The sequence below is a fragment of the Chelonia mydas genome, chromosome 13 (assembly GCF_015237465.2).
Source record: "Chelonia mydas isolate rCheMyd1 chromosome 13, rCheMyd1.pri.v2, whole genome shotgun sequence".
Lineage (NCBI taxonomy): Eukaryota > Metazoa > Chordata > Testudines > Cheloniidae > Chelonia > Chelonia mydas.
In genome coordinates this window covers 15,285,848-15,311,457 of record NC_051253.2, presented here as the reverse complement: position 1 = coordinate 15,311,457, position 25,610 = coordinate 15,285,848, and the positions used below count along the sequence as shown (strand labels likewise).

Below are 25,610 nucleotides of genomic sequence, written 5' to 3'. Positions count from 1 at the left end.
GTGATCAAACTTCTCCTTGAAACCAGTCCCAGGACTGTGTACTTAAATTGTCCCCCTGTCCCTGTATCACACCCCAACTGTTGCTGGTGTATGTATTTCCTATTGGGGTCATATAATCCAGGAAAAGGAAAAAAGGAATTGTTACAACAGATGACAACTGGAACTGCTTGCAAAGTATTAAATAAAGACATGATTCAGCATCTGCTCAGTGAATTAAATATATCCCAGGCAAAACATTAAAATGCATATGCTGAGGGATTAAACTAGGGAGAAATTAATTTGTCCGGGCTAATTTCAAACCCACTGCTCAACTGATAGTAGGGTTTGCTATCCACCTAGGAGAGACTTTGTAAAAGGAAGGCAGAGACAGAAGAAAATTAAATAGAAGAAAATAGGGTGAAATAGTTGAAAAGAGAGAGGAGCAAAGGGAAAAGCAAACAGAGAGATTATGAGAAAAATGAACAAGCAAGAGAGAAATTCTAAAAAGTAATGGAAAAAGGAAGCCTAGTGTGTATGGTGCCATACACAGGACACCAGCCTGTGTTAGTCAAGCTTTTTTGAGAGGGTGGGGGGTCTTGCAACCCCTCTATATAGCATAGGCTTCTCTTTAGGTAGAAAAACATGAGGCCAGCTTCTCCTCTCCTTTGCATGGATGAGACCCAAGGAGTTATAATGATGTAAGCAAGAGGTTTTAAAAGTCTTTTAATCACAGATCAGGGCAGGGAAGAGTTTACATTACAGTGCAAAAAAGATTTGGGAACTCAAACTAGTTTGGAAAATTAATTTAAAAAAATAGTTTTAAGTGGTTTGTAAAACCTCAACCCTCACCCCCAGAGGATCATCCAGTTCTGTCTTAAATTAACTCACATGAGTTATGGGGAGTGTATTATTAACTCTTTGGAAACTGTAGCTGAATGTACACACTGCCCCAATCCAACTCTCATTAAAGTGAAAGGGAGTGGTTGTTGTCTGTTCTTTCACTGTACTGGAAGCTGGATGAGCCCTTAGCATTTATTATCTGGCATAAAAAGACTCTCTGGGTTAGATGCATTCAGAAGTATGCTTGGCACCCTCTGGTTGGCAGGAATGTAATCTGTATAGCCCATGTAATCCAGTGAGAGAGAAAGGCAAAGTGGTTCAGAGACATTGAGATCTGCTGTGAACATTCACTGGAAACCCCAGCGTGAACCCAACCTTGAACTGATTTTTGAGATTGAAAAATGGAGTCGATATTTATTTCACAAAATAATAACTATCACAAAAGGCCTGAGATGAAACAAAAAGAGCCTGTTTTGAGAGTTAAACTGCCTCAGTTGGAAGTAGGAATTGTTGGACATCTCATGACAGAGAGAGAGGAGAGTTCTGATGTGATTTCTAATCCAGAAAAATTGGCATAAACTTTGGCCTCTGACAGGTTTCAGAGTAACAGCCGTGTTAGTCTGTATTCGCAAAAAGAAAAGGAGTACTTGTGGCACCTTAGAGACTAACCAATTTATTTGAGCATAAGCTTTCGTGAGCTACAGCTCACTTCATCGGATGTATTTTCCACAGTATGCATCCGATGAAGTGAGCTGTAGCTCACAAAAGCTTATGCTCAAATAAATTGGTTAGTCTCTAAGGTTCCACAAGTACTCCTTTTCTTTTTGGCCTCTGAGGTTTTCACAAACAAATCTCCAAACTTTTTGAAGTTCACCATTGCTCAACTTCAGAGACTTCACACATGGTGGTGAGTGCAAACATGTTGCTGCTTTGCATTTATGTTTGCAAATGTCCCCCCATAGGGCTATCTCCATAAAAAATGAATTAACACGCTTCCCTACTCCCCGCTCCCCAACCATCTGCACATTTCATTAATTCTAAAATCTCTTACCTGGACCACAGGATGGCCCCCCGTTGGTGCTTTGACTGCCCCTCGACTCCCCTCTGTCTCATAGTGTGCCCGATGGTGAGGTTTTGGCTGCACTTCAATGCGCAATTCATAAGAGCCAGACTGATTGGAGAGTGGCCACTCAAGAGGTGGGAGGGATGCAACAGGTACGCTGGACAGGAAAAGATCAGGCAGTTTGAAAAACTCTATGAGATGTAGGTGTGATGCTGGTAACTTAACCAACTAACCCATAACAACTTAACTCTGAAACTTAACAAGAGGCATTGCAGTTGCAATCAGGACAATTCACTTGTGTGTGAATATCAAAGAGAGGTAAGTAGATCAGCAATCACTAACCCATTCATCTTTAGTAAAAGGAATCAAGGGAGATACTTAAATGTATTTGACTGTATACCTACATCCTGTAGAAGTTTCCAGTGTAACTAAATTAGCTTGTAGATGCTAAGTCCCTTTCATGTCTTAATTGCCTTTACACTGTGTATGCAAATGTGTTCAGTCAACATTAAGATCAAAGATGTGAGACACTGCATAAAACTAATAATATTACATGTATTGTCTTCATCTTATCTACCCCTGTAATAATGAATGACAGGCAGTTGCCTTATGTAAATCACTGTAACTGGGTTACCTGTGTATGCTTAAGAAATAGAATGTTAATTTCCAAGTGATGGGTCAGTGTGTACTCAACAAAGAAGAATCCGCAGTCACATGCTGCACTCATCACACTTGACAGCCTGTTTCAGTTATAAAAGAGAGAGCTCAGGCCTGATCCTGCCGTATCTAGTCTGCTGAACTTTTAACAGGGAAAGTTTAAGCCGGGGGACTGAGATCTCCAAGTAGTTACTTGGAATACCCTGGAAAATGCATGGAAAGGCTCTCACAGAGTCTACATCTAAGCTGCCTTTTGGGATCTAACCTTTTGGGATGATTCCTGAGAGACTTGTGTACACGCCAGCAGATTCACCATCATGGCTACAACTCTGATCTAAGGACTGTGCAATCATTTGTAATGTATATGATCCTTTTCACCATTTAATAACGCTCTTATTTTCTTTTTTATTATTAATAAATCTTTAGTTTACTGAGGATTGGCTGACAACATGATATTTGGGTTAGATCTAAAATATCTATTGACCTGGGGGTAAGCGTCTGATCCTTTGGGAATGGTAGAACCTCATGTATGGTGAATTGGGTTTTCAGTAACCTCTCATCATAAAGGCAGTTGTCTGGATGGTGAACTGGGGGCTCGAATGCCTAATGGGGACTATGTTTTGGCTTCTTGTTAACCAGTGTGGTACTACGGCAGCTCGTTTTGTTACTGGTCTGGTAAATCTAATCATAGAATAAACCACCAGTTTTGGGGGGGTGTCTCCCCTGTTTCTTGCCGTCTGCCCTGATTGTGGCCCTTTCAGTTGTGATCCATTTTAGGCACCGGTCACAGTAGGCACTCATAAAAGTACTTGTAAACACTTCCCCTCCCTAGGGCTAAGGTGCTGTGGGTGAACTCCTGGCCTCACTGAAGTCATTGGGAATTTTTCCATTAACTTCAATGGGGTCAGGACTTTACCTTGTATCCTTAATTATAAATGCCACCAAAATCCAGGATTAGCAAATCTTTCTGTAAATCACACGCTAAGCAGAGACACGGTAGCTTACTAATAAAATAGTTTAATGGCAAGTGTGCACTTATATCTGATCTTTGCCATGCACCTTAGATTTTGCTCATTCACTGTGAAATAATGACAGGTTTCAGAGTAGCAGCCGTGTTAGTCTGTATCCGCAAAAAGAACAAGAGTACTTGTGGCACCTTAGAGACTAACAAATTTATCAGAGCATAAGCTTCAGTAGGAGAACACTTCAACCTCTCTGGCCACTCAGTAAAAGATTTAAAGGTGGCAATTTTGCAACAGAAAAGCTTCAAAAACAGACTCCAACGAGAAACTGCTGAGCTTGAATTAATATGCAAACTAGATACCATTAACTTGGGTTTGAATAGAGACTGGGAGTGGCTGGGTCATTACACATATTGAATCTATTTCCCTAAGTTAAGTATCCTCACACCTCTTGTCAACTGTCTAAATGGGCCATCTTGATTATCACTACAAAAGTTTTTTTTCTCCTGCTGATAATAGCTCATCTTAACTAATTAGCCTCTCACAGTTTGTATGGCAACTTCCACCTTTGCTGCATGTATATATATGTCTTCTTACTATATATTCCATTCTATGCATCCGATGAAGTGGGCTGTAGCCCACGAAAGCTTATGCTCAAAGAAATTTGTTAGTCTCTAAGGTGCCACAAGTTCTCCTGTTCTTTTTGTGAAATAATAAATCTCCACTTACTTAACAGTTGTGTAAACTGTGGGTTTTTTTGTTTTTGTTTATATAAAAAGTGATGTATAATACACATGAAAACAAGGATAATAATGCACAAAAAACATCTATAAAATGCTAACATTTCTTACCAGATACTGCATTTCCCGGTTATTAAAGTACAGGAGAATCTAATATTATAAAATTACGGTAAGAGAAAATATGTTCAGTGCTGGCAATGGATCTTAACCAATGATTACCTCATTGAGATAAACTTCAGCAAAGACTCCTCTGATCAGGCAACCCATAGAATTTAATGTCCTCTATATTTTCGCAGTAGATTGGTGGTTACTAGAGGATAATGTGTTAAATCACACAGGGTCCAAATCTGTGGGATGCTGAGTAGCTTCAGTTCCCACTGGAATCACATCAGTGAGACTTGAAAGCATTCGGTACCACAAAGGATTGAATCCATAATTTCCAAATACATCGCCGCATACTGAGGCACCCGTCCTACAGCATGATCTGCGGTAAAGGAACCTCACACAAGGACCAACACTGGTGAAGCATACTGCAGGACTGGGGGCCTTATACCGTAAGCTTCTTGGGAGGGAAACAGTATTCGTCTTTGAAGCGTGCCAGTGGCGCTGAATAAATTACATACAGTGCCTCCACTGGTAAAGTCGATCTGTTTATACGACTCTTTACAGTAATGCAGCGTAGCTGTGAAGAATTTGATGAGAGTCAAGGAATAAACCTAGCCAGTGAAAAATACAAAAATGTGAAAAGTTCAACATACCTGCAGATGGGTATTGCAGGCACCAGCTGCTTTGGCCAAGACGGAGGTACTAACAAAATGGATTCAGGTGCTGAGTTTCTCCTGTCTTCCTGATCACAAGGCCCAAGGTAATCAACGGTCTGAAAGACGTGACATGGAATACTGTTTTTGTGTGAAGGCACTGATGGGGGATCAGGGCTGGTTTTCCAAATTTTCATGGGAACACCACAGGGAGGATCCGTGCTAAGGTTGTTCATAGCATCCATGAGACTAGAAGAGCTGGGCAACTGGGTGTAAGTGAGCAAAGAGCTGTCTTCTCTCAAAGGGATGTGAGGAGAGGCTTGTGGAGAAGGGGTTCTTGACTGTCGTGGAGAAGTGGAAGGCGGCTGAGTGTTGCAGAGCTCAGTGCAAGAGTACCTCCGTTTTGCACCTGGCGATGAAGACCTTGAGTTGGGACGGGGTGATGGTGAATGTGGTCCCAAGCAGGTATCCTCCGTGATGCTTGTTCGTGGTGACATTATTGGCGAGGTTCTAGGGGAATAATGAGTATGGATGTTTTGAAACTGTGGACAAAGGTCATCACTAGGACCATTATTTGGTGAAACACATGGTGATGTGTAAGGAGAGAAATTTGTCTCTGAAATGAAACTTGCAGATGAGCCGCTGCTAGCTGGGCTCAAACACAGCGGTTCTCTGTAGCCCTCAAAGCCAGGGACAGGCAGTGTAAACCTTGGGCTAGCGGTGGCTGAGTTGGACTGATGTTCTACCAAAAGATCTGTGTCTCTGCTGCGGAAGGGAACCCCTGAATGAATCAGTTCATGGGATGGAGTGATCTCAATCCTAGGGCTCAAAGCAGAGGCCCCAGACTTTACAGGGTCCAAGTTGCATTTTGACCCTATGCTATCTGGCTGTCCATATCTGCCCATGTGATCTGCAGAAAGATTAGGAAAAGCCAGGGGGCTGTATGGCTTGAGGCCATAGTCCAAGACATCATCATGAGGGTATGTAACTCCAGTGGGTGGGCTGTTGGTTTTATGTGAAGGAGTCGATTCTTCTGGAAAAAGAAGGGTCTCTTTAAGACTATAGATATTACTACAGAAGCTGAGCAATCATGGATTAAAAAATGCATATTGATAAAATGGATGTGATCTGCTATTAGGTGAATAGTAGGTTATTGGTTTTTTGCTAAGCTCGGGAAGCTTAAATCCTCAGAACAGGCACAGGATGGACAGTGACACTGCAAACTTCTCCACACTGTCCTGCCAATCTACTGCTACCTGAACCCTGACATGGGGTCACCTGTGGGGGTGAGACGGTAGGTCAGTTTCCATGCCTCTTTAATCTTTGGCCTCTCTGCTGACACTGCCAACAGGGTACAAATTACTGCCAATTGTGGTGATGTGATTTTTGTATATTTTTATCTGCCAGGAGCTGGACTGAGACCTAACATGTCACAAAACCAGATCCCAAAGGGGCTGAATAAAACTAAAAGACAAAAAAGTGTTTTTCCATTTTCTTATATGGCAAAGGCTAGGTCAAACATGCTTCATGAAAACAAAGTTCAATATAAATATATAAATTACCAATTAATTCGGTGTTTGCAGTGTGGTTGTAGCCTTGTTGGTCCCAGGACATGAGAGAGATAAGGTGGGTGAGCTAATATCTTATTTATGGAAGAGACAAGTTTTTGAGCTTCACAAAGCTCTTCTTCAGGCCTGGAAAATGTAACCAGAGTGTCACAGTGTCAACGCCTGTACCTTTGAGAACAAGGACTGATCTATCAATCCACATCTAACCTGACACTAAAAATCATGGTCTCAGCAGAGACACTGGCTTTATGGCTCATTACAACAATTTGTAACCTACTAAGCCTCTTTTGTCCTTGACTGCAGAAGTGTTAATTGCCCAGTTCATTTTCAGTGGTTTATTGCAACCATATGCTTAACAATCTGGCCCACCTTGTATTTATCTCTGGTTACCTTTTCCAGGCCAGAAGAACTCTGTGGAGCTCAAAAGCTTGTCCCTTCTACCAGCAGAAGGTCCAATAAAAGATATTGTCTCACATAGCTTGTGTCGCCCAATAATTCTGTGTGACAGCTTATTTGGCTTCATATTTCCTCATCAAAGCATGTAATAAGTCCCAAACAAGTGAGCACGAGTAATCAGAAAACATACTGTACAGTTAGTATTTACAAATTAAATATGTACAAGGAAGCCAACCTATTTCTTATTCAGGCAAATTATTTCTTGATTTCAAGTCAAAGAGCATTTTGTCTGAATAAGGAGTACATGGTTCGGCAGAAGACGTCAAGGCTCAATCCTAGAATCTTTGCTTATGCAAGTAGGGTTGCAGGCCAAAGCCTATAATTATCTAAGAATCTAGATTTTTTTCAAATAGAGTGGGATGCCCAGGGGCTGCAAGCCACAGTCCCTGCTCAACTGCCTTGGAAGTCAATAGAAAAACTCCCATTGATGTCAATGGGCCTGATTCTGATTTCACACAGAGGTTCACCAGTCCACTGCTATCAGCTTCAGTGGAATTACTCCTGAATAGCATCTGTCAGTGAGAGCAGAATCATGCCCAGTGAGAGCAGCACTCGACCCCCAGACTTAATGAACACACATATGTTAGCTGCACTGCTGATACAGTTTCACCAAAATGACACCTGACAGATATTTTTTACTAAACAAAATTATAGACAATAATGAATTCACCCTGGGCTAGCTGTACCTATTGCAGACGAACAGCCCATCATTAAAATATCTAAATAACTGTTCCACCTTATTCTCCTAGTCATTCCCAAACAGCACTCCATGCAAGAGACCAGTATTACATGTGTAACGCGGGAGGTGCCAATTGTGCATCTTACAAAAGTACTGTATGTTTTTCCATGAAATGTTTGCTCACGCTCTCACATACACAATTACATTTTATTTCAGGGGACTTTTCACATCCTTTAGTATTTCTTTTTTCCTGATACAATGGCAGTTTTGCATTGAAAGCATGCAGGAATTCAAAAGTTGGCTTCCCTGTTTCAAATCCATCTTTACTTATAAACGTAAACTCATTATTCCCCCACTTTCCCAGATCACTTTCCAAGTGAAAAAAAATTATAAAATGTTCTGAGTTCCTGGTAAAATGACTCTTTCTAATTTGCTACAAAACATGACCCCCACTCACAAAAAACCCAAAATACCAAAACCCACTAATGTTGACTAGTTCTGTTTTTTTGTTCTGCACATTTTGCACAGCCTCTGGGATGCTGCATTTAAACAGAAATTCTGTGTGGTTTTTTCCCCCTTATCTTTTATGCCTCAAAAATGCCTCCCAAATGTTTATTTGACAGAGCCACAGAAGGCTCTCAGAATCCCACTTGCAGATTTCTTCAGGCTCCTGTTAGCAGTTGCCTTATTTCATCACAGTAAAAGACTGCTTATAGGGATAACAAATTAGAAGTAACTAAATCTTGAGCCAGATACATTTTGGCATTGTTGATCTCAAATATCAAATCTTGGTATCCATGGAAACTGACTGTCATCCAGATCACCCAAGTTCTGTGGCACCTAACCACAGTAGGCTGATCCTACACATCATTTCATACAAGAGGAACTCATCCCACACCACTACTGTACAAGGCAACATGCCCCTTCTCGTTCATGCAAAATGTCCCTTCCTTTGATTTCAGTGGAATTGCTCCTGATTTACACTGGTGTAAGTGAGAGCAAAATCAGCCCCCCAACTAGAGCAGGACTGATCTCAACACTATAGGAACTTAAACTTCTACATTGTCTCAGTAATCATGGGACGGTTCTCTAGGCTGATCGATTTCACACCAAGGAACAGTAAAATGATTGCATGTTTCAGTTCCCAGATCAACTATGGTCCCTACCATACATAGCAATGTGATATGGGCACATAGACAGACAGATGATGAGATAGCACAATGTGGAAGCATTACAATTCCTGACTCCAGATCCTTAGCTACATTTGTTAAGTGGTGCAGTTTTTCAGGAGTGTGTGTGTGTGTGTGTGTGCATGGAGGGCAAGAGGAAAGAAAAGAAATTGTCCTATATATGGAATTTTCAAAGATGCTGCTGCTAACAGACCTCACTCCTTCACAGGTTTTTAAAATGAGCTGCAGAGATCTAATAAAGACAAATTTTAATTCACACAAGAATAAATGTTGAAGAACTATTAATACAATAAAATTATTGTGATGAGCATCATTCTAAGATGACTTTGCTTATTATTAACATAACAAAATACTTCAACAGTCACTTTCACTCCAGGGTCAAGCAGGGGAATTCGCATTCCTGCTATGATTCACAGCAACGAGCAACAACATGAACCTAGATTCATATAGCACTTTTCATCCTCAGACATTCCAAAGACCTTTACAGACTATATCGTCCGAGATCGCTCACCCACCACGAAAACATGGCAGCAACACTACACACAGTGAAAATTAAAACCATCTGCATAAGTTATCAATAGAGCAGGCAGCATCACGGGAATCTGATCAAAGCACTAAGCAGAACATCTCTGAACATCGCCTTGAAAAAAACATGCCTGAGGATCTTCACTGACCAAAAAAAATGGCCAAGGCCTCAGTATTACCTCTCATGCAAAAGAGAGCACCTCCAGCAACCAGTGAATTCCCTAGAACCACTCCAGTATATTGGCTCAGGTCTGCTTCAGAGGGAAGGCTGCCACACACTGAATCAACATAACTTCCTGCAGTACCTAGGTTTTTCTTGGAGTTCTCCCATCCAAATCCCAACTCTGCTGAGCTTAGGAGATGCAATGAAATCACTGTCTGAAGTGGTATGGCTATAACCCATGTGTTTGTGACATCACAGTCTGTCGCCATAGAAATGATTGTGATGTTACAAATAGAGCATTGTGACTTTGCTGCAGGAAGAAAGAAGAGAAGGTTGGTGCGAAGCAGCAATTCCTGCTTTAAATTTAAACCATTCTTTCATTTAGGGCCCAATTTGGTTCCCATTGAAGTCGGGGAGTTTTGTCTTTTAACTTCAGTGGAAGCAGGATAGGGCCCCTAATTAGCAGACACATAGTTCTCAATAGTCCCTGTCTGGCTAGCGCAGTTGCTGGGTTTTGGACTCTGTTCGAGGAAGGAATAAACTCAGCCAACATCCCAGCTCCCCCGCTTGAGCACCACAGGAGTTTGTTTTTGTAAACAATGCCAGTCTCCTGCCTTTGAGAGGGGAAGTAAGGTGGTTTCTCCACATGCGGGGCAAGCCAATTGAGGGCTCTGCCCGGCTGCTTTCCGTCTGCATTCACAGGCACCAGCAAACGTGCAGAGCAGCCCAAACACTGGGAGTGCCTGGGGGAGGATTCAGCCAGATGGCCCCAAACAGTGGCTGCACTACCCTGGCCCCCTCCCTTCCAGGTGATGATAGAACCATAGCAAATGCATAGCTTGGGCAGCAAGTCTAGGGGGCGGAGGGCAGAAATTCTCCCTGGGGCTGACCATCCACTTTTTTACAGCTTCACTGTAGGGGCTTGTGCAGTGGAGTGAGGGGGGTAATTAGTTGTGCTGTGAGGACAAAGATGCATCAGTGGTGCTGTGTGAACACGAAAAATAAACTGAAATGGAGCAGGGGGGACAAATGGCAGGACCTCAGGTCGGAGAGAAACAGGAGCACCTTGGGGTGAGAGAAAGAGGCAGGGAGAAGCCGCATACTACTGCTCCCCCATTGAAGATGTTAGGGGAATGGCCCTAGTGCTCTTCCCCTGAAAGCAGCAAAGGGGGTCAGAGTCTCCTTCCTTGCAAGCAGATAATGACAGGTACAATGAGCCTGTTGGGAAAGGTTTGGGGGAATTTTTTGGGCGGTGGGGTTTTGAGTCTTCTTGTGAGGCCCTCCCTAGGTTCAGACAGGCATCCACACTTCCGTCTGTCTAGCCAAACCCCACAGCTTTAAGGCTATGTCTGTTTCACCCATCTATGGCATCCTAAAACCTCGACTGCAAGCTCTCTGTTGTAAGGGCTGTCTTCTCTGGTGCTTAGCTCTACAGTGCCTGTCACAATTGGGGTTCCTAGGTGCTACCATAATATAAATAATAAGATATAGATATATTAAACTTACGTCCAAATGCATCAGAAAGCTCATACAACCACCTGGTGATTGGAGACTCCTCGCCCCCTACACACACACACACCCTAGCTTACATGAAGAAGAATTGTCACTCGAGTTTATTTTTAAGAACACATAAAATTAAGCCACACAGAAGAAAGATAAGTGGGTTTAAGGATCAAAAACTCTGTATTCCAAAACTCTCCTGACTTTGATGGGCAGTTAAAGTGCATAAGGAAGGAAAGCTGCCTCAGGCTCCTGTATATTCAAGATTTCCACAGCATGAAAGTTTCTCGTATTTTGTATTACTTGCAACTTCAGAGCTGCTTAGACTGCCAAATGTGATCTGGCCAATTAGCATGAATTTAGAGACAGAGCACAACCATGATGGATTTGTGAAAAATCATCTCAGAAAAGCTAAAGATAGCACCATCCAGGATGCAGGAATCAAGAGAATTCAAAGTAATGGGCTGATTTGGATCTCATACCAGTTTTGCAACAGTGCAACTCCCTTGATTTTAATGGAGTTATTTCTTATTTGCACCAGGGTGAAAGGAGAATCCTGCCCATAGAATGTTAAATTACATAAACTACGTAATTGAAACGACACAGTAAAGATATTTTTCATATATTTGAAAAAGCCCTTTCTTCTGTTATTTACACTAACTACTTGGAAGTGTAGAGTGAAAGTTGGTTTCATAAGTAAGAGTAATTCTCTCTAATGTGCATGTTGGATTCTTTATTGCAGGGCTGCTGATGAACTCTGGGCTGTGCATATTGGTTTGTTTATTGTACAGCTATTTACCAGGACTGGGATGCTGATATTTTTTCTTTTAATAAAAGCAGTAAAAAATACTTTATTTTGTGGCAGGGGGAAGGCCGGGGGGAGGGAGGAGGGAATGAGGAAATTACATTGAGATTGAAAACAAAAGAAGCCAGGTCCCAGATTTGACTTATCAACTTTGGCAGTGTCCCTTTAAATCTGTGTAAAAGATTATAACTACATTGGGTTGAAGATGTTAGCAAAAGGTTGTGCCCAGAGACAACTGCTGCCTTCAAGATATGCACACCAACTTTCATTGTTGTTAGTGGCACTTGCTTGTATCTTAGGGCAAAATTTGTCCTCAATCATTTTACAGAGACATTTTTATGGGTCTCAAATGACTCTACAAAAAATGGTGTCCCATTCTGAATCCTCAGTATTAATGGAACATAACTAGTCACCAACAGATTGTCTGATAGCAATCAGAGAACACATCTCATTCCAGAACATAGGAATTGCCTTCCTGGATCAGATCAGTGGTCTATCTAGTCCAGCATTTTATATCCCACGGTAGCCAGTACTCTGAAACATCTATTAAGATGTACAAAACCGTACAGAATGGTTGGTGTAACCTGCTCATACACAAAGTTCCTTTCTGACTCCCAACCATCAGAGGCTTATGAGAATTTGTAGCCTCTCAGCCAAAAATGGAGAATGGTGATCTTCGACTGGAAGAAATTCAGCAGATGGGTTTTCAAGAAGACATTGTCTCTGAGCAACAGAAAAAGATGTGTCTCAAGGTCAGGTTTTAAAATTAGATAAAATCAAGAAAGCAGAACTAAGAAGTCCTCAAAGCACTGGTCAGGTGCATCTTCAAGGGAATAAAAAAATATTACACACACCTTCGGTTACCATGGGAAAACGTACCGCTCATCCCTACAGTACAACACACCCTCTTTTCAGAATTCCAGAAGTCTGTTTATCTAAACAAACCTCTCAGTTCAGCCTGTTACTAGCTGGCATTTCTAGTTTTACTACCATCAGAAGAAGATAGCTAATGAAAACCTTGAGATCAAAGTTAAAAAAGAAAGGCAAAGTGGAAAGTGGCACCTTTTTACTACACGCCTGCCTATGTAAATGCTTGGCTTAGAGATGAAAATCCAATATTAATAATATTGATGGTTGGATTTTTATTTACCCTTTTTTTTTCTCTCTGTTGTTTTTATAGCAGCCCATGTTCCTGTTGTCTCAGGCACATATAAGCACTGGAGACGGCCAACTGCTTTCAATAAGGATATTGCTGTCTTTTCCATGGCAACAGATTGTAGTATAGATACTAGTTTTAAGACACAAGCTTAAAAGGACACTGTCAAGTTACAGTATTTTTTTTTCATTTGTCTAAAACAAATTTCCCCCAGGCTCCAATCCTGAAGCCTGAAATTGACATTTGTTTCCTTGCCAAAAAAATGAATCCTCTTTGCCATGTTTACAGTGACTTGCTATTATAGGGTTGGCCAGGAGAGGTGGGCTGAGCATCCTAGTCCATAAGGCAAAACCAGAGTCTCAATGTCTCTGAATGTATGAACTGGATTCAAAACCTAGGATCCAAAGACACTCCTATGGCTTTGGCTGTGTTTTGAATCTAAAACTGAAAAGGACCTGTTTACCTTGCTCCTGCTGAGATGTGGCCAAAATCTCTCAAAACCAATCACCTTCAACTACAACTAGCTTGACATGGATTAAAGCTTTTTCTTTAAATTTTAAATTTTCTGTTCCATTGTCAACATTAGTACATTGAAGGTTACTGATGTCCACGAATTGCTTACGGATTCTGAATGGTGTCTTTTCAAAGACAGGGAATGTTGTCCAGATTACAATGCTAGTATTTTGTTGTGCTGTTTCTTATGCTAATTATTTCCATCTTGGGAACAAACAAAATTAATAGTAATTATGGTTTCTAGCCATTCAAATACAGGGAAAGCAGGCTCTAGAAGGAAGTTACATCTCTCTACAAGTGTACACTGCTCACCATTAGTGTGGTTGAGAAGCTGAAGCTTTCTGCACCCTCCTACGTACTACGATATCCTGTGGAGTTTCCCACGAAAGACTACTCAGCACTAGCCTCTACACTTAAGAGATGAATGAAAAAAGAGTCTGAAGACTTCACTGAAATATGTTTTTCATTAAAATAATTGCCATTAACAGTCACTGGTTTACTTTAGCAACTTTGAAATTGTATTAAACCTAACAGATAATGTGGATTTACGATAAACTTTAGATTATATTAACCATCCTGCTTCTATTACATTGCTTGTGCCTAGGAATGCAGCAATAAAAAGAATCTATGTGCTAATCGTGCCATAATTTATCTCCTTCTGCCACACAGCCCCCTATGCACTGAACACTCTTCCAATTCCAATGTGGAATGCCATTACATTCTCTTCATTCAAATCCTTCCTAGAAAATTAACTTCTTTTGCAGTGCCCACAAAAAATGATTCCGTCTCAAAAACTAAATCCTAGTTATTCCCTTCTCTGTGTCCTGTCAACTGTTGCTATATAGTTTAGACTGGAAATTTTAGGGGACAGGAACGCTGTGTATTTTAGATCACTTAGCTAACAAATAGTAAGAAATCAAGCATGCTTAGTTTCATTAGGCCTGGAAAGCTTAACACAGTGGCTCTCAACCTTTCCAAACTACTGTACCCCTTTCAGGAGTCTGATTTGTCCTGCGCGCCTCCAAGTTTCACCTCACTTAAAAACTACTTGCTTACAAAATCAGACATAAAAATACAAAAGTGTCACAGCACACTATTACTGAAAAATTGCTTACTTTCTCATTGCTACCATAACATTATAAAATAAATCAATGGAAATATAAATATTATAGTATACGCTGAAATGTAAGTACATAGAGCAGTATAAACAAGTCATTGTCTGTATGACATTTTAGTTTGCACAGACTTTGCTAGTGCTTTTTATGTAGCCTGTTGTAAAACTAGGCAAATATCTAGATGAATTGATGAAACTCCCTGGAAGACCTCTGTGTACCCCCAGGAGTATGTGTACCCCTGGTTGAGAACCACCGGCTTAACATGTAACTTTGGGGGTGGGGAGTGGGAAGACATATATTCACATATCAACCTTCACAGCAACTCAGGCTTATATGGGCTTAGCAGGATAAAAAATGTCCACCCACCCCCTTTTTTTCTGGATGGACTCAAATTGTAGTTTGGAACTAGAAAATTCCTCAAAATTCAGGAATGATTTTGGGTTTTGGTTCAGGCCCATCCAGTTTTTTTCGCCTCAAAATTTTAAATCCATCTAGTCCTTTAACCCAGTCATTTATGATGTCAGGTAGCACACAGGACTCTGGTTTTAAATTCAACTTTCAAGATACCCTCTTCAAGATGATGCTAGTCATAGGGAGTATAGTACGGCATCCTCAACTATAGTCAATTCCATTGCATAACTGGGCATGATTGACACTGATGTGCAAAGTATTTTAGAAAGGGCAGGAGAGTGCCTCCAGTCATTCAAGTCACTAGATGTAGCCAATCTACCTTGCCTTAGCGATTGGTTGTTATCGTCTTATAAAGGATCTGAACACTAGAATAATTTTAAAGCTACCACACAATTCACCTAAAACTAACTTGTAAAATAATCATTTCGCTCGCTATTAGTCACTCCAGTAAAGTATAATTTAGGCCTCACTCCTGCAAAGATTTATGCACATGTAACGTTACAATGGTGAACAACTCATACAAGTAAAATTCAGCAGGTGGGTAAGTCTTTGCAGGATGGGAGCCACAGTAAGGAAGTGTTTAAAAACAACAAATTGAAATGATCTGACACAGTTTAAATCATGTTTCGCTCTCTTCTGCATTACCCAATTTTTTAAAAACACAAGGCAGTATATATTACATGGGTTCACTGGCTGTGTTTTGCCATTGTGATTAAATTCATCTGCCAGCTCTCTAGTCATTCATCCCATTACAACCAAAGCAAACAGTCTAACGGATACACTGTTGCTACTGCACGATGAGTAGCATGTGAAGTTTTCTTTATCTTCCTTTCCTTTTGCTAATACAAAGAAGCTCAAAGAACGGTCCACAACGGATATTGTAACCTCACCAGAGACTGTAGCATTTCCCTACCGCCCCCTTAGGGTTAACTGGAGAAAACAACTCGATCTCTCCCGAAAGCGCAATCAAGCCCTCCCCTGAAATACAGTTACTTCTGCCCAAGTTCTAGAAGGACCAGGCTCATCCCGGGCACAAAGCCCTACATAGTACATACACTCTCAGTACTTTGAAGCCATTATTTCATATATCCAGGGGCACGGGGTTTTAAGCTGTTTTTTTTTAATGGGTAGTCGCCACAAACCTTCTATACACTTCAAGTAATCATAATCGAATAATATCGAGAAGTCGAATTCCTCTTGAGGGCTGACATTTTGATTTGGGTCATGGTCCCCCTGCTGTGAGTCAAACTCCGGATCCTTATGGGTGGAACTCATCTGTGTCGCCTGGCCAAGTCCTGCTTTATTAACAGAGAGAGGAGATGGGGGCAAAAAAAGTTCACCTCCCTGGCTGAAAAGCTGTAAATTTCACGCCCACCAAAAACCAAGATCCTTCCAAGTATGAGGGGAAACGGGAGTTGAAAAAGAAAAAGAAAAAAAAAAATCTCCCGGGCTCCTGTTATCACCTCTCAGCTCAGTCAGCGGCACTTTTCAAGCAAGGTCCACTCTGGTCTGTCTAAATAATCCGGAATGGGATGGTGAGGTGAGGAGTTCCCGGCTGTCTGTGTGATGGGTGAGTGATCCCAGGCTGAGATCCCCCGCTCCTACCCCCTGTCACACAGCAGCTCAGTGACAAGAGTGTGAAATTAACTAGATGAACAGTGTCAACTTCCTGTTCTCAGCAGCCACCTGCTGCTTGGAGGCGGGTCCTGCCTGAGGGAGGAGGAGCCCCCTCCTGCAACCAGCAAAAGGGTGGCTGGGTGGGGGTGGGGAGAGAGGGGACACTGCCCTGTAATTGGCAGGACTATCAACCCGGGGAACGCGGGGAGTTTGCAGCAGGGAAGGGCTCCTGTAATGCAAGCAGGATGAGGGGGGTCAGAGAGGGAGCTCGGTCAGGAGCAAGAGATAAGAGAACCCTGGGCACTGGGGAGCTGGAGAGAGGGGAGGCCGCATCTGAAAGCGGGGTGGGGGCTACATATTTTGGGGAGTGCAGAAAGGAGCCTACACGTATGTGCATGCAAGGGGGGGTGTGCATGTGTTGTGGGGAGAGCCTTTAGCTGCCTTGGTGGGTTTTTAGTTCAGGGTGGGAGCCTTTGATAAGGAATTCTGCATGTGCCTGGGTGGGGAGCGTGTAGGAGGGAGAGATGATTTGGGGCGGGGAGGGGGGTGAAGCAAGTGGGCATGTGCAGGGGCAAAAGTGGTTTGGGGAAGGGCAGTAGGAGAGTATGTGAGAGAGGCTGGAAGGAGATGAATCCATCCAGAGAGCCTGGGGAGGGGGAATCCACAGAGCGAAGAAAGGAGGAACAGAGGAGGGGAAGGGAGAAGGCCGGGGAGGACACAACGGAAAAGAAGAAAAGGAAGGAAAGGGACCAAGTATTTTCACAATACAGCAAACTAGATTTTACAAATCTGGTGGACGAGATAAGGAGAGATGTAGTAGAAGGGGAAAAATAGAGAGGAGGAAATGAAAAGTGAAAGTGAAAAGAACAAACACATGGGATACAAAAAGGCCTTAATTTAATAGAGAGCTTAAATGGCAAACAGGAGGCTGTTGTGGATAGTATGGACCATAGAGGTATGGCCAGAAATTTGCTAAAAGCAGCAAACTGCCTAGGGCAGCCTTGTTCAGCCAGCTTCCTTCCCCAGGCTATCATTTTTTTCTATGCTGAATAAAATTCTTCCTCCTGGATCCTCCCTCCCCACTCCTGGGATTGTTCAGGTCGTTGCACTTGTTTTATGTGCTCTGGAGGGTCTGTTGCATCCCAGCCAGCCCCTGCTCTGCCCCCAGCCACTGCTTCATACAGTTCTCACTCCTTCAATTTCAATCATCTGTGGATTTTCACTAAGTCCGGTGTACGACAGTAGGCAGGTTTTGGATTGGACCTATCCAGCAAACAAGGACTGGCCTCTCTGGAAAGGATGCCTTTAGGAAAGAGAAATTTTGTGTCCATATTCAGAGGCCTCTATTCTGCTCAATCCTTGCTCATGGGGAAAAATAATCTTACAAAGCCATCCATCCAAGTCCCTTTATGCACTTCCCACTGACCACACTACCAATGCAACCAGCCTCCAGACCCCCTTAATCAGCTTCTCCACCAACCAGCTCCAGATTTGCCTCAATTCACAGGACATCCTTCCTGAGCTAGTCCACAAAGCTGCTACCCCCTCCTGCCTAAAATCTTTCCTAGAAACTCACCTCTGCTGTGAGGCCTGGGACATGGCTGCCATGTGGGGTTCAGTATACTGGTACTATATGTTTTATTTCTTAAGCATGTGTTGTACTATCTAGGTATCTACAGGACTCTCATTACTATAGCATTTGAGGAGCTCTCAGTCCTTTAATTTGTCCAGTGAGGTAGGGAAAAGTGCTATTATTCCCACTGTAGAGATGAGGAAGGAGGCACAAAGAGGCCTTTTTACCCTTCAGCATTTCACTTAGGCGCAGGTTTTTAAAGATATTTAGGTGTTGCTGCGCTCAGAGTTGCAATGTCTCACTGATTTAGGCACCTAACCCTCATTTTTCAAAAGGGATTTAGGCACTTGGGAGCCTACATCCCACTATCTTTAAAGATCTGGGTCTAAGTGACTTATAGAAGGTTACACAAGAAATCAGTGGTGAATCTGTTTCCCAAGTCCTAGGTTAGTGCCTTAGCCACTGGACTATCCTTCTGCTCACTATTATAATGTAGCCAACACTTGCTGGCACTTTTGGTCCCCCTTCCTCTACTTTTCATGTCTCTTAGTTTTGAAAGACAAGATGGGTGACATAATATCTTTGGTCCAACTTCTCTTTGTTTTGTCATTTTTAAGAATGTAAGCTCTTTGGGGCAGATAATGTGCCTTTGTCTTTATTTGGAAAGCATTTCACACATTGCGACTTCCACCAGGTACAAATAATAACCGTTTAAAAGCTGATATTGAATATATTACATTTATATAGCGTCTTCATCCACTATTGAAGTGAAGCTACTAATGGGATGGAACATTGGAGGGGTATATCGGTCGATACTTCCTGACATGAAATGAAGAAGATAATAAATGCAATAACATTCCTCTTGTAGGTTTCAGAGTAGCAGCCGTGTTAGTCTGTATTCGCAAAAAGAAAAGGAGGACTTGTGGCACCTTAGAGACTAACCAATTTATTTGAGCATAAGCTTTCATGAGCTACAACTCAATTCATCGGATGCATTCAGTGGATCCACTGAATTGAGCTGTAGCTCACGAAAGTTTATGCTCAGATAAATGTGTTATTCCTCTTGTAGTTTCAGGTAGGCAAAGAGAATTACCCTCACTGGAATATGACCTGAATAACATGCTAACACTCCCACTATCACAGAAAGTGTCATGAAATATTTGAAGCTAGATTTTCAAAAAGGCAGGTGCTATTGTGTACCTAGTTTGCCTGTGCTGTTACTGTAGTTGCACACACAACTCTGATATTTACAGAAGCAGATGGTTAGGAATGCCATGAAGTCTAGTGGTATTTTCTCCACAAGTACACACTGCATGATACAATTTAAACAGACAGAGAAGAATCATAGTCTAGTCCTTAATTGACTGAACATTATGCTTTCATTGATACTATATTTTAACCCAACAGAGATTAAGAGGGCAATATCACACTTAATTCATGCAAAATGTACATAGGAACACAATAGCTTCCTTGGAGTGAGCAACTTGAGCTTTTTTCTGCACATATTGCCAAAACAGCCAGGAAAGACAATTGACAAGGTTTCCACTTTATCAGCACTAATGTAAGAAAAACAGAGAGAGGCTCACTGGCCATTTATTTGCCTCCTTTCATGGAATATGATGCTTCCTCCTTGCCTGAAATGTCTCTTATGTTACTGCTGGGGCCCCTGAGTCACCTTGAAAAAGATCCAGTGCTACTTCTGTAGTCAAGCTTGAGACAACTCTTTAAAATCTCTACGGTCCCTCTCTCTCCCTTGATCTCTAGGTGTGGTTTCATAGAATCTGTGTTACTAGTGGAGTCAGGGCCCTGCTGCTGCTGCTGTTGAGAATAGGTACTACAGTTTGAGGGTCTATCCTGTTTCTGAGGTTAGTGGTCTTGGCTAGTGGGATTAGAAAAAGAGGCCACCTCAGAAAGCATTGCTGCCAGTGGGTTTTGGCTCTGAAGGCATCCTGAAGAACTTATATCTGCTATTGCGCCATCTCAGAGGATAGTTGCTGCTGCCTTGGAAAGCCTGAGCTATTCTGAAAAGTTTCCATTTGAAGAAAATTTTTTAAAATGTACGCAATGGCTGCCAGGTATGTGTTTGAGGAAGCACCAGCCTTCCATCATTGGGACCATTATTTAAATGTAGTTAGAACATCAAATTGCAATATTTGTGGTCTTAGGATAGTACTCTGGGGTACCCAAGAAACAGATGTCAATGGTGGTGGTAGTCACCACCATCATTATTAGCCCTCCTGCCCCCCAAAAAGGAAAGAGCATGGATTCAACCACGACAAACAGTGAATTCTACTAATTCTAAATTCCCGCCCCTTTCTAGCTGGCCTGTGACTACATTAAGGATTTAAGTGTCAAGCTTAGCCTTAATGTTTCTGAGAACGAATCATTTGTCGAGAAATAGAAAATGAAGCTTTTTTCTTCCAAGAAAACCATGTTGTTTTAAACCTGGGCCATGGACATTCCATTTAAACATAAACGAAGACACCTGGGAGGGTCTAGAGCAGTGGTTCTCAACTGTGGTCCACCATTTGTTCAGGAAAAGCCCCTGGCATGCCGGTCCAGTTTGTTTACCTGCCGCGTCCGAAGGTTCAGCCGATCGCGGCTCCCACTGGCCGCGGTTCGCCGCCCCAGGCCAATGGGGGTGCGGGAAGCGGCGCGGGCCGAGCGATGTGCCGGCCGCCCTTCCTGCAGCCCCCATTGGCCTGGAATGGCAAACCACAGCCAGTGGGAGCCGCAACCGGCTGAACCTTCGGATGCGGCAGGTAAACAAACTGGACCGGCGTGCCAAGGGCTTTCCCTGAACAAACGGTGGACCACAGTTGAGAACCACTGGTCTAGAGGGAGTAATGAGACAAAATCTAACCTGCTGGCCATCTTGGGCAGTAGACAGTGCTCCACATGCCATCCAGGTCCCCCATCCATTGAGATGCAGAACTGGTATACTGTACTGGCAACAGGAGGTAAGAAGCAGACCCCAGTGGCTGTGGAGGACTCACCTACCCCCAAGGCTGGGAGGCTTATAGCTGCCACATCCAAGAGGCAGCGTAGGGTGCTGGTGGTCAGGGATTCCCTGCTGAGGGGGATGGAGGTACCTGACAGGATGTCTCAGGAGATGTACTGCCTGTCTGGCACCTGCATCTGATGGCATGCTGTTCCAGGAAGGGGGGCTACTGGGAGGAGATAGGGTCCACTTGGCCAAGAAGGGGAAGAGCATCTTCATGCACTAATTTGCCAACCTAGTGAAGAAGGCTTTAAACTAGGTTCAAAGTGGGCAGGTGATGAAAGCCCACAGGTAAGCGTTAAAAAATGTGACCTTAACAGAGGGCTAGATGTTGGGGGTGGGACATGGAAAATTACAGTAGGGTCACAGAAGCAACAAGAGGAAAATCAGTGGGGGAATCTGCTCAATATTCTAGACGTCTATGCACAAATGCATGAGTATGGGGAAGAAAGAGGAAGAACTGGAGGTATTAATACATAAGCTAAATCATGCCTTAATTGGCATCACAGAGCCTTGGTGGGATAAATCTCATAACTGGAGTATTGGAGTAGGGTGGTACAGCTTATTCATGAAGGGCAGGCAGGGAGAAAAGGGAGGAGGTGTTGCATTATACATCAAGAATATATACATTTGTTCTGAGGCAGGGCCTGGTGAAATTCATTCTAGAATACTTAAAGAACTAGCTGAAGCAATCTTAGAATGGTTAGCATTTATCTTAGAGAACTCCTGGAGGAATGGTGAGGTCCCAGAGGACTGGAGAAGGGCAACCAATAGTACCTATCTTTAAAATGGGGGAACAAAAAGGACCCAGCCTAACCTCAATACCCAAGAAATTATTAAACAACCAATATGTAAGCACCTAGAAGATAATAGGGTTATAAGGAATAGACAGCATGGATTTGTCAAGAACAAACCATGCCAAGCCAAACTAATTTCTGTCTTTGACGGGGTCATTAACCTAGTGGATAGGAGGAAGCAGTATATGTGCTATATCTTGATTTTAGTAAGGTCAGTTGGACTGTGTCAAAAACATTGTCATAAACAAACTAGGAAGATGTGCTCTAAATTAAATTACTATAAAGTGGGTACACAACTCGTTTAAGGACCATACTCAAAGAGTAGTCAATGGTCAAACTGGGATGGTTTGTTATCTGTATCTAGTGGGTTCTGCCAGGGTCAGTCCTGAGTCCAGTACTATTCAATATTTTCATTAATGACTTGGATAAAGGGTTGGAAAGTATGCTGATAAAATTTTCAGGTGACACCAAGATTACAGGGGTTGCAAGCACTTTGGAAGACAGGATTAGAACTCAAAACAGCCTTGACAAATTAGAGAATTGGTTTGAAATCCACAAGAAGAAATCAATCAAGACAACGTGCAAATACTGCACTTAGGAAGGAATAATCAAATGTACAACTACAAAATGGGGAACATCTGGCTAGACAGTTGCACTGCTGAAAAGGATCTGTGGGTTATAGTGCATTACAAATTGAATAAGAGTCAACAATGTGATGCAGTTGCAAAAAAAAGCTAGTATCATATGGGGTGTATTAGCAGGAGTATCATATATAAGACATGGGAGGTAAGTGTCCTGCTCTACTTGGCACTGTTGAGGCCTCAGCGGGAGTATGGTGTCCAAGTCTGGGCATCACACTTTAGGAAAGATGTGGACAAATTGGAGAGAATCCAGAGGAGAGCGACAAAAAGGTAATGGAGCGCTGTCTCTGAATGCAAAGCATGAATTGCATGCTCCAGGACTGGCTGTGCCCAGTGGATGATTTCATCCAGCCCTTGAACGCACATGGAGGATGCCATTTTGTGTCCTCCACACTGCATGACCTCACACGCATCATACGTGTGAGGTCACGCCACATGGAGGATGCCAATTTGCATGCACGTATAGAATTGTATGTCTAACTAAAAATGCAACAGCATGCCACTCATAAAAGGTTTATAAAACCTGACCTACAAGGAAAGGTTAAAAAACTGGGTATGTTTAGACTTGAGAAAAGAAGACTGAGTGGGGACTTGATAACAGTGTTCAAATACATTAAGGGCTGTTATAAAGAGGATGGTGGTCAATTGTTCTCCATATCCACTCAAGGTAGAACAAGAAGTAATGGGCTTAATCTGCAGCAAGGGAGATTTAAGTTAAATATTGGGAAAACTTTCTAACTATAAGAGTAAAGTTCAGGAACTGGGTTCCAAGGGAGATTGTGGAATCCCCGTCATTGGAGGTTTTTAAGAACAGATTGGACAAACACCTGTCAGGAATGGGTCTAAGAGTTTTATTTGGTCCTGCCTCAGCACAGGGGGCTGGACTTGATGACCTCACAAGGGCCCTTCCAGTCCTTCATTTCTAAGATGCTATGAGAAAGTGCTGGATAAATGCATGGATTAGCTCTGATCAGAGGTGTCCAAACTTTGTCCACCTGGAGACTATATTGGCAACTTTCCAGGAACCTGACACCTATGCCTAACATGTATAAAAATGGGTTAGATTCCAGCTGCTCACAGAGCTGCAGCCCACAGAGTGACTATAGATCTCATAGGACAAAGATGGAATATCACCTTCTGGGACTAGTAGGCTTCACAGGCTGCAATTCCATATTAAAGAAACAGTGGATACATTCTGTAACTATGCAGGCTGCATTCTACCCAACAACATATTGTTTTTGCTAGAGATAGTCCCAATCCACTAAATATGGATCTGAGCTCTTGCCCAAATACCAGGAATGTTTGGCTCCACCAACCTAGTTGAGATCATGATAGAAATAACTGCTAGCTGCAAAATTCGGGTCAGATTATTGCTTTGGCTTCTGAGCACCTCCAAAGGCTGAGGGATTTTGATTCAGACCCATTTCTAACTTTCACCAAAGGTAGTCTCAAGCCATCAGAGGGAATAAAATGTCAGAAATTGTTTTAAGTTTCTGCTGTTGTGGCTACATATCTTACAAAATACTGCCTACAGCCTGTTGTTAATAATTATCAATGCAGACATATGCAGGATAAAACTCGAATACTTGAATAGCCTGTGGAATCTTCAGTTGAATATACATACTCCAAGACAGCATCTAGCAGCCCCTGAATAACTTTAAACCAGCCTCGTCTTCTAATACAGTGTGACAAATACTTCCCAATATTCATTTTCTACCTAGAGCTGCAGTGATTTATGAAGACAAAGACCAAACTGTAGAACACAATGTCCAAACACCATAAATGGATGAGTTTGTTGTAGTGGATCTCAATCTTTCCATAGCAGACCACCTTGTCGATATGAGGATCCTCCACTAATTTAGATGGGACTCATTCTCATTTACCAACATTGGAAGAGCAGGGTAGTCCTGATCCCTGACATCTGGTCGTGATCCAGCTGGGGTTCATAACTCTCAGACTGAGAACCTCTGACTTAGAGTTGCCTCACATTTTTGTGAAAGCCATTTTCATGAGCCAGAGAGGTGCATTGAGATCTTAAAGCAAGATCTGTCCTTTCAGGGTTAATAGAAATTGTAGCCATTTATGCCTATAGCAACCTCTACATGGAACATGACTGGAAATACACAGTGTGCATACTGCCATTTTGGGGAACTGGTGAATTTTCCACATAGCTCGATCAGTGCTTGACTTTGGAAGGGCTTTATTCTAATAAACTTGGAAAAGTATTTGGTACTCAACTACCTATGTACAACAGGACCAGGACTCTATAAATAAAGGGAAGAAACAGCAGTAAAAACAGATTTTCTAATGTCATAGAAACTGATATTAAAATGATAATGAAAATATTTTTCAATTTGAAAGCCTTATCCAGATCCAAGTTTATTACTCACTGTGGCATCATGTTCAATTTTCACCTCATATCTAGGCTTGGAAGGATTAGGTTTTTTTTTAAACAGTAAATGTCAGCAAATATCAATTTCACACACAAACTGATGAAAAATATTTCCATTGATAAGAAAAATGCTACTTGAGAACGTATAAGAGTTTGATTTAAGAATGTTTACTTTGTATATTTTGACATGTGATTTGACAAATTGTATTTTAACAGTTATAAAGCTTTAACTTTCTGAATCTCAGCATCTACTATCTGTGATGCTAGCAGACCAGGTGCCAGTTTGTGCCAACATCCCCATGTGTCAACTGAACACTGACAAATACGCAGCTGGCATCAGTTTGGTTCATCTGTGTGTTAGTATTGTTAAAATAGGTATTCGAATGATAAGAATGTGTTTAGGGTTTAGACATTAGACTTTATTGACTGCTTGTGAGTTGTTGCATGCATTAATCTCACTCGTAACATCTGTATCCCATACTGTAAGGTAATATTTGAGCAGTTGTATT

The 25,610-nt window shown here is 42.2% G+C and overlaps 1 protein-coding gene across 9 annotated transcripts in view; it reads right to left on the bottom strand.

The window, feature by feature from the left end:
* The window catches only part of NFATC2 (nuclear factor of activated T cells 2), a 133,501-nt gene that overhangs the window by 99,841 nt on the left and 8,050 nt on the right, over window positions 1–25,610 (bottom strand). For 3 of the 9 annotated variants that reach the window (XM_027822231.3, XM_043526784.1, XM_043526783.1), the window contains exons 2-3: window positions 5,000–5,509; window positions 1,871–2,039 (exon numbers count right to left, since the gene is read on the bottom strand). In XM_027822231.3, coding sequence (XP_027678032.1) covers window positions 1,871–2,039; window positions 5,000–5,496 — 666 coding nt within the window. In that variant the 5' untranslated portion in view covers window positions 5,497–5,509. Of the gene's footprint in view, window positions 1–1,870; window positions 2,040–4,999; window positions 6,033–16,222; window positions 16,787–25,610 lie in introns of those variants that run through there. The other 6 variants (XM_027822229.3, XM_043526785.1, XM_037915613.2 and 3 more) reach the window with 5 other exon arrangements.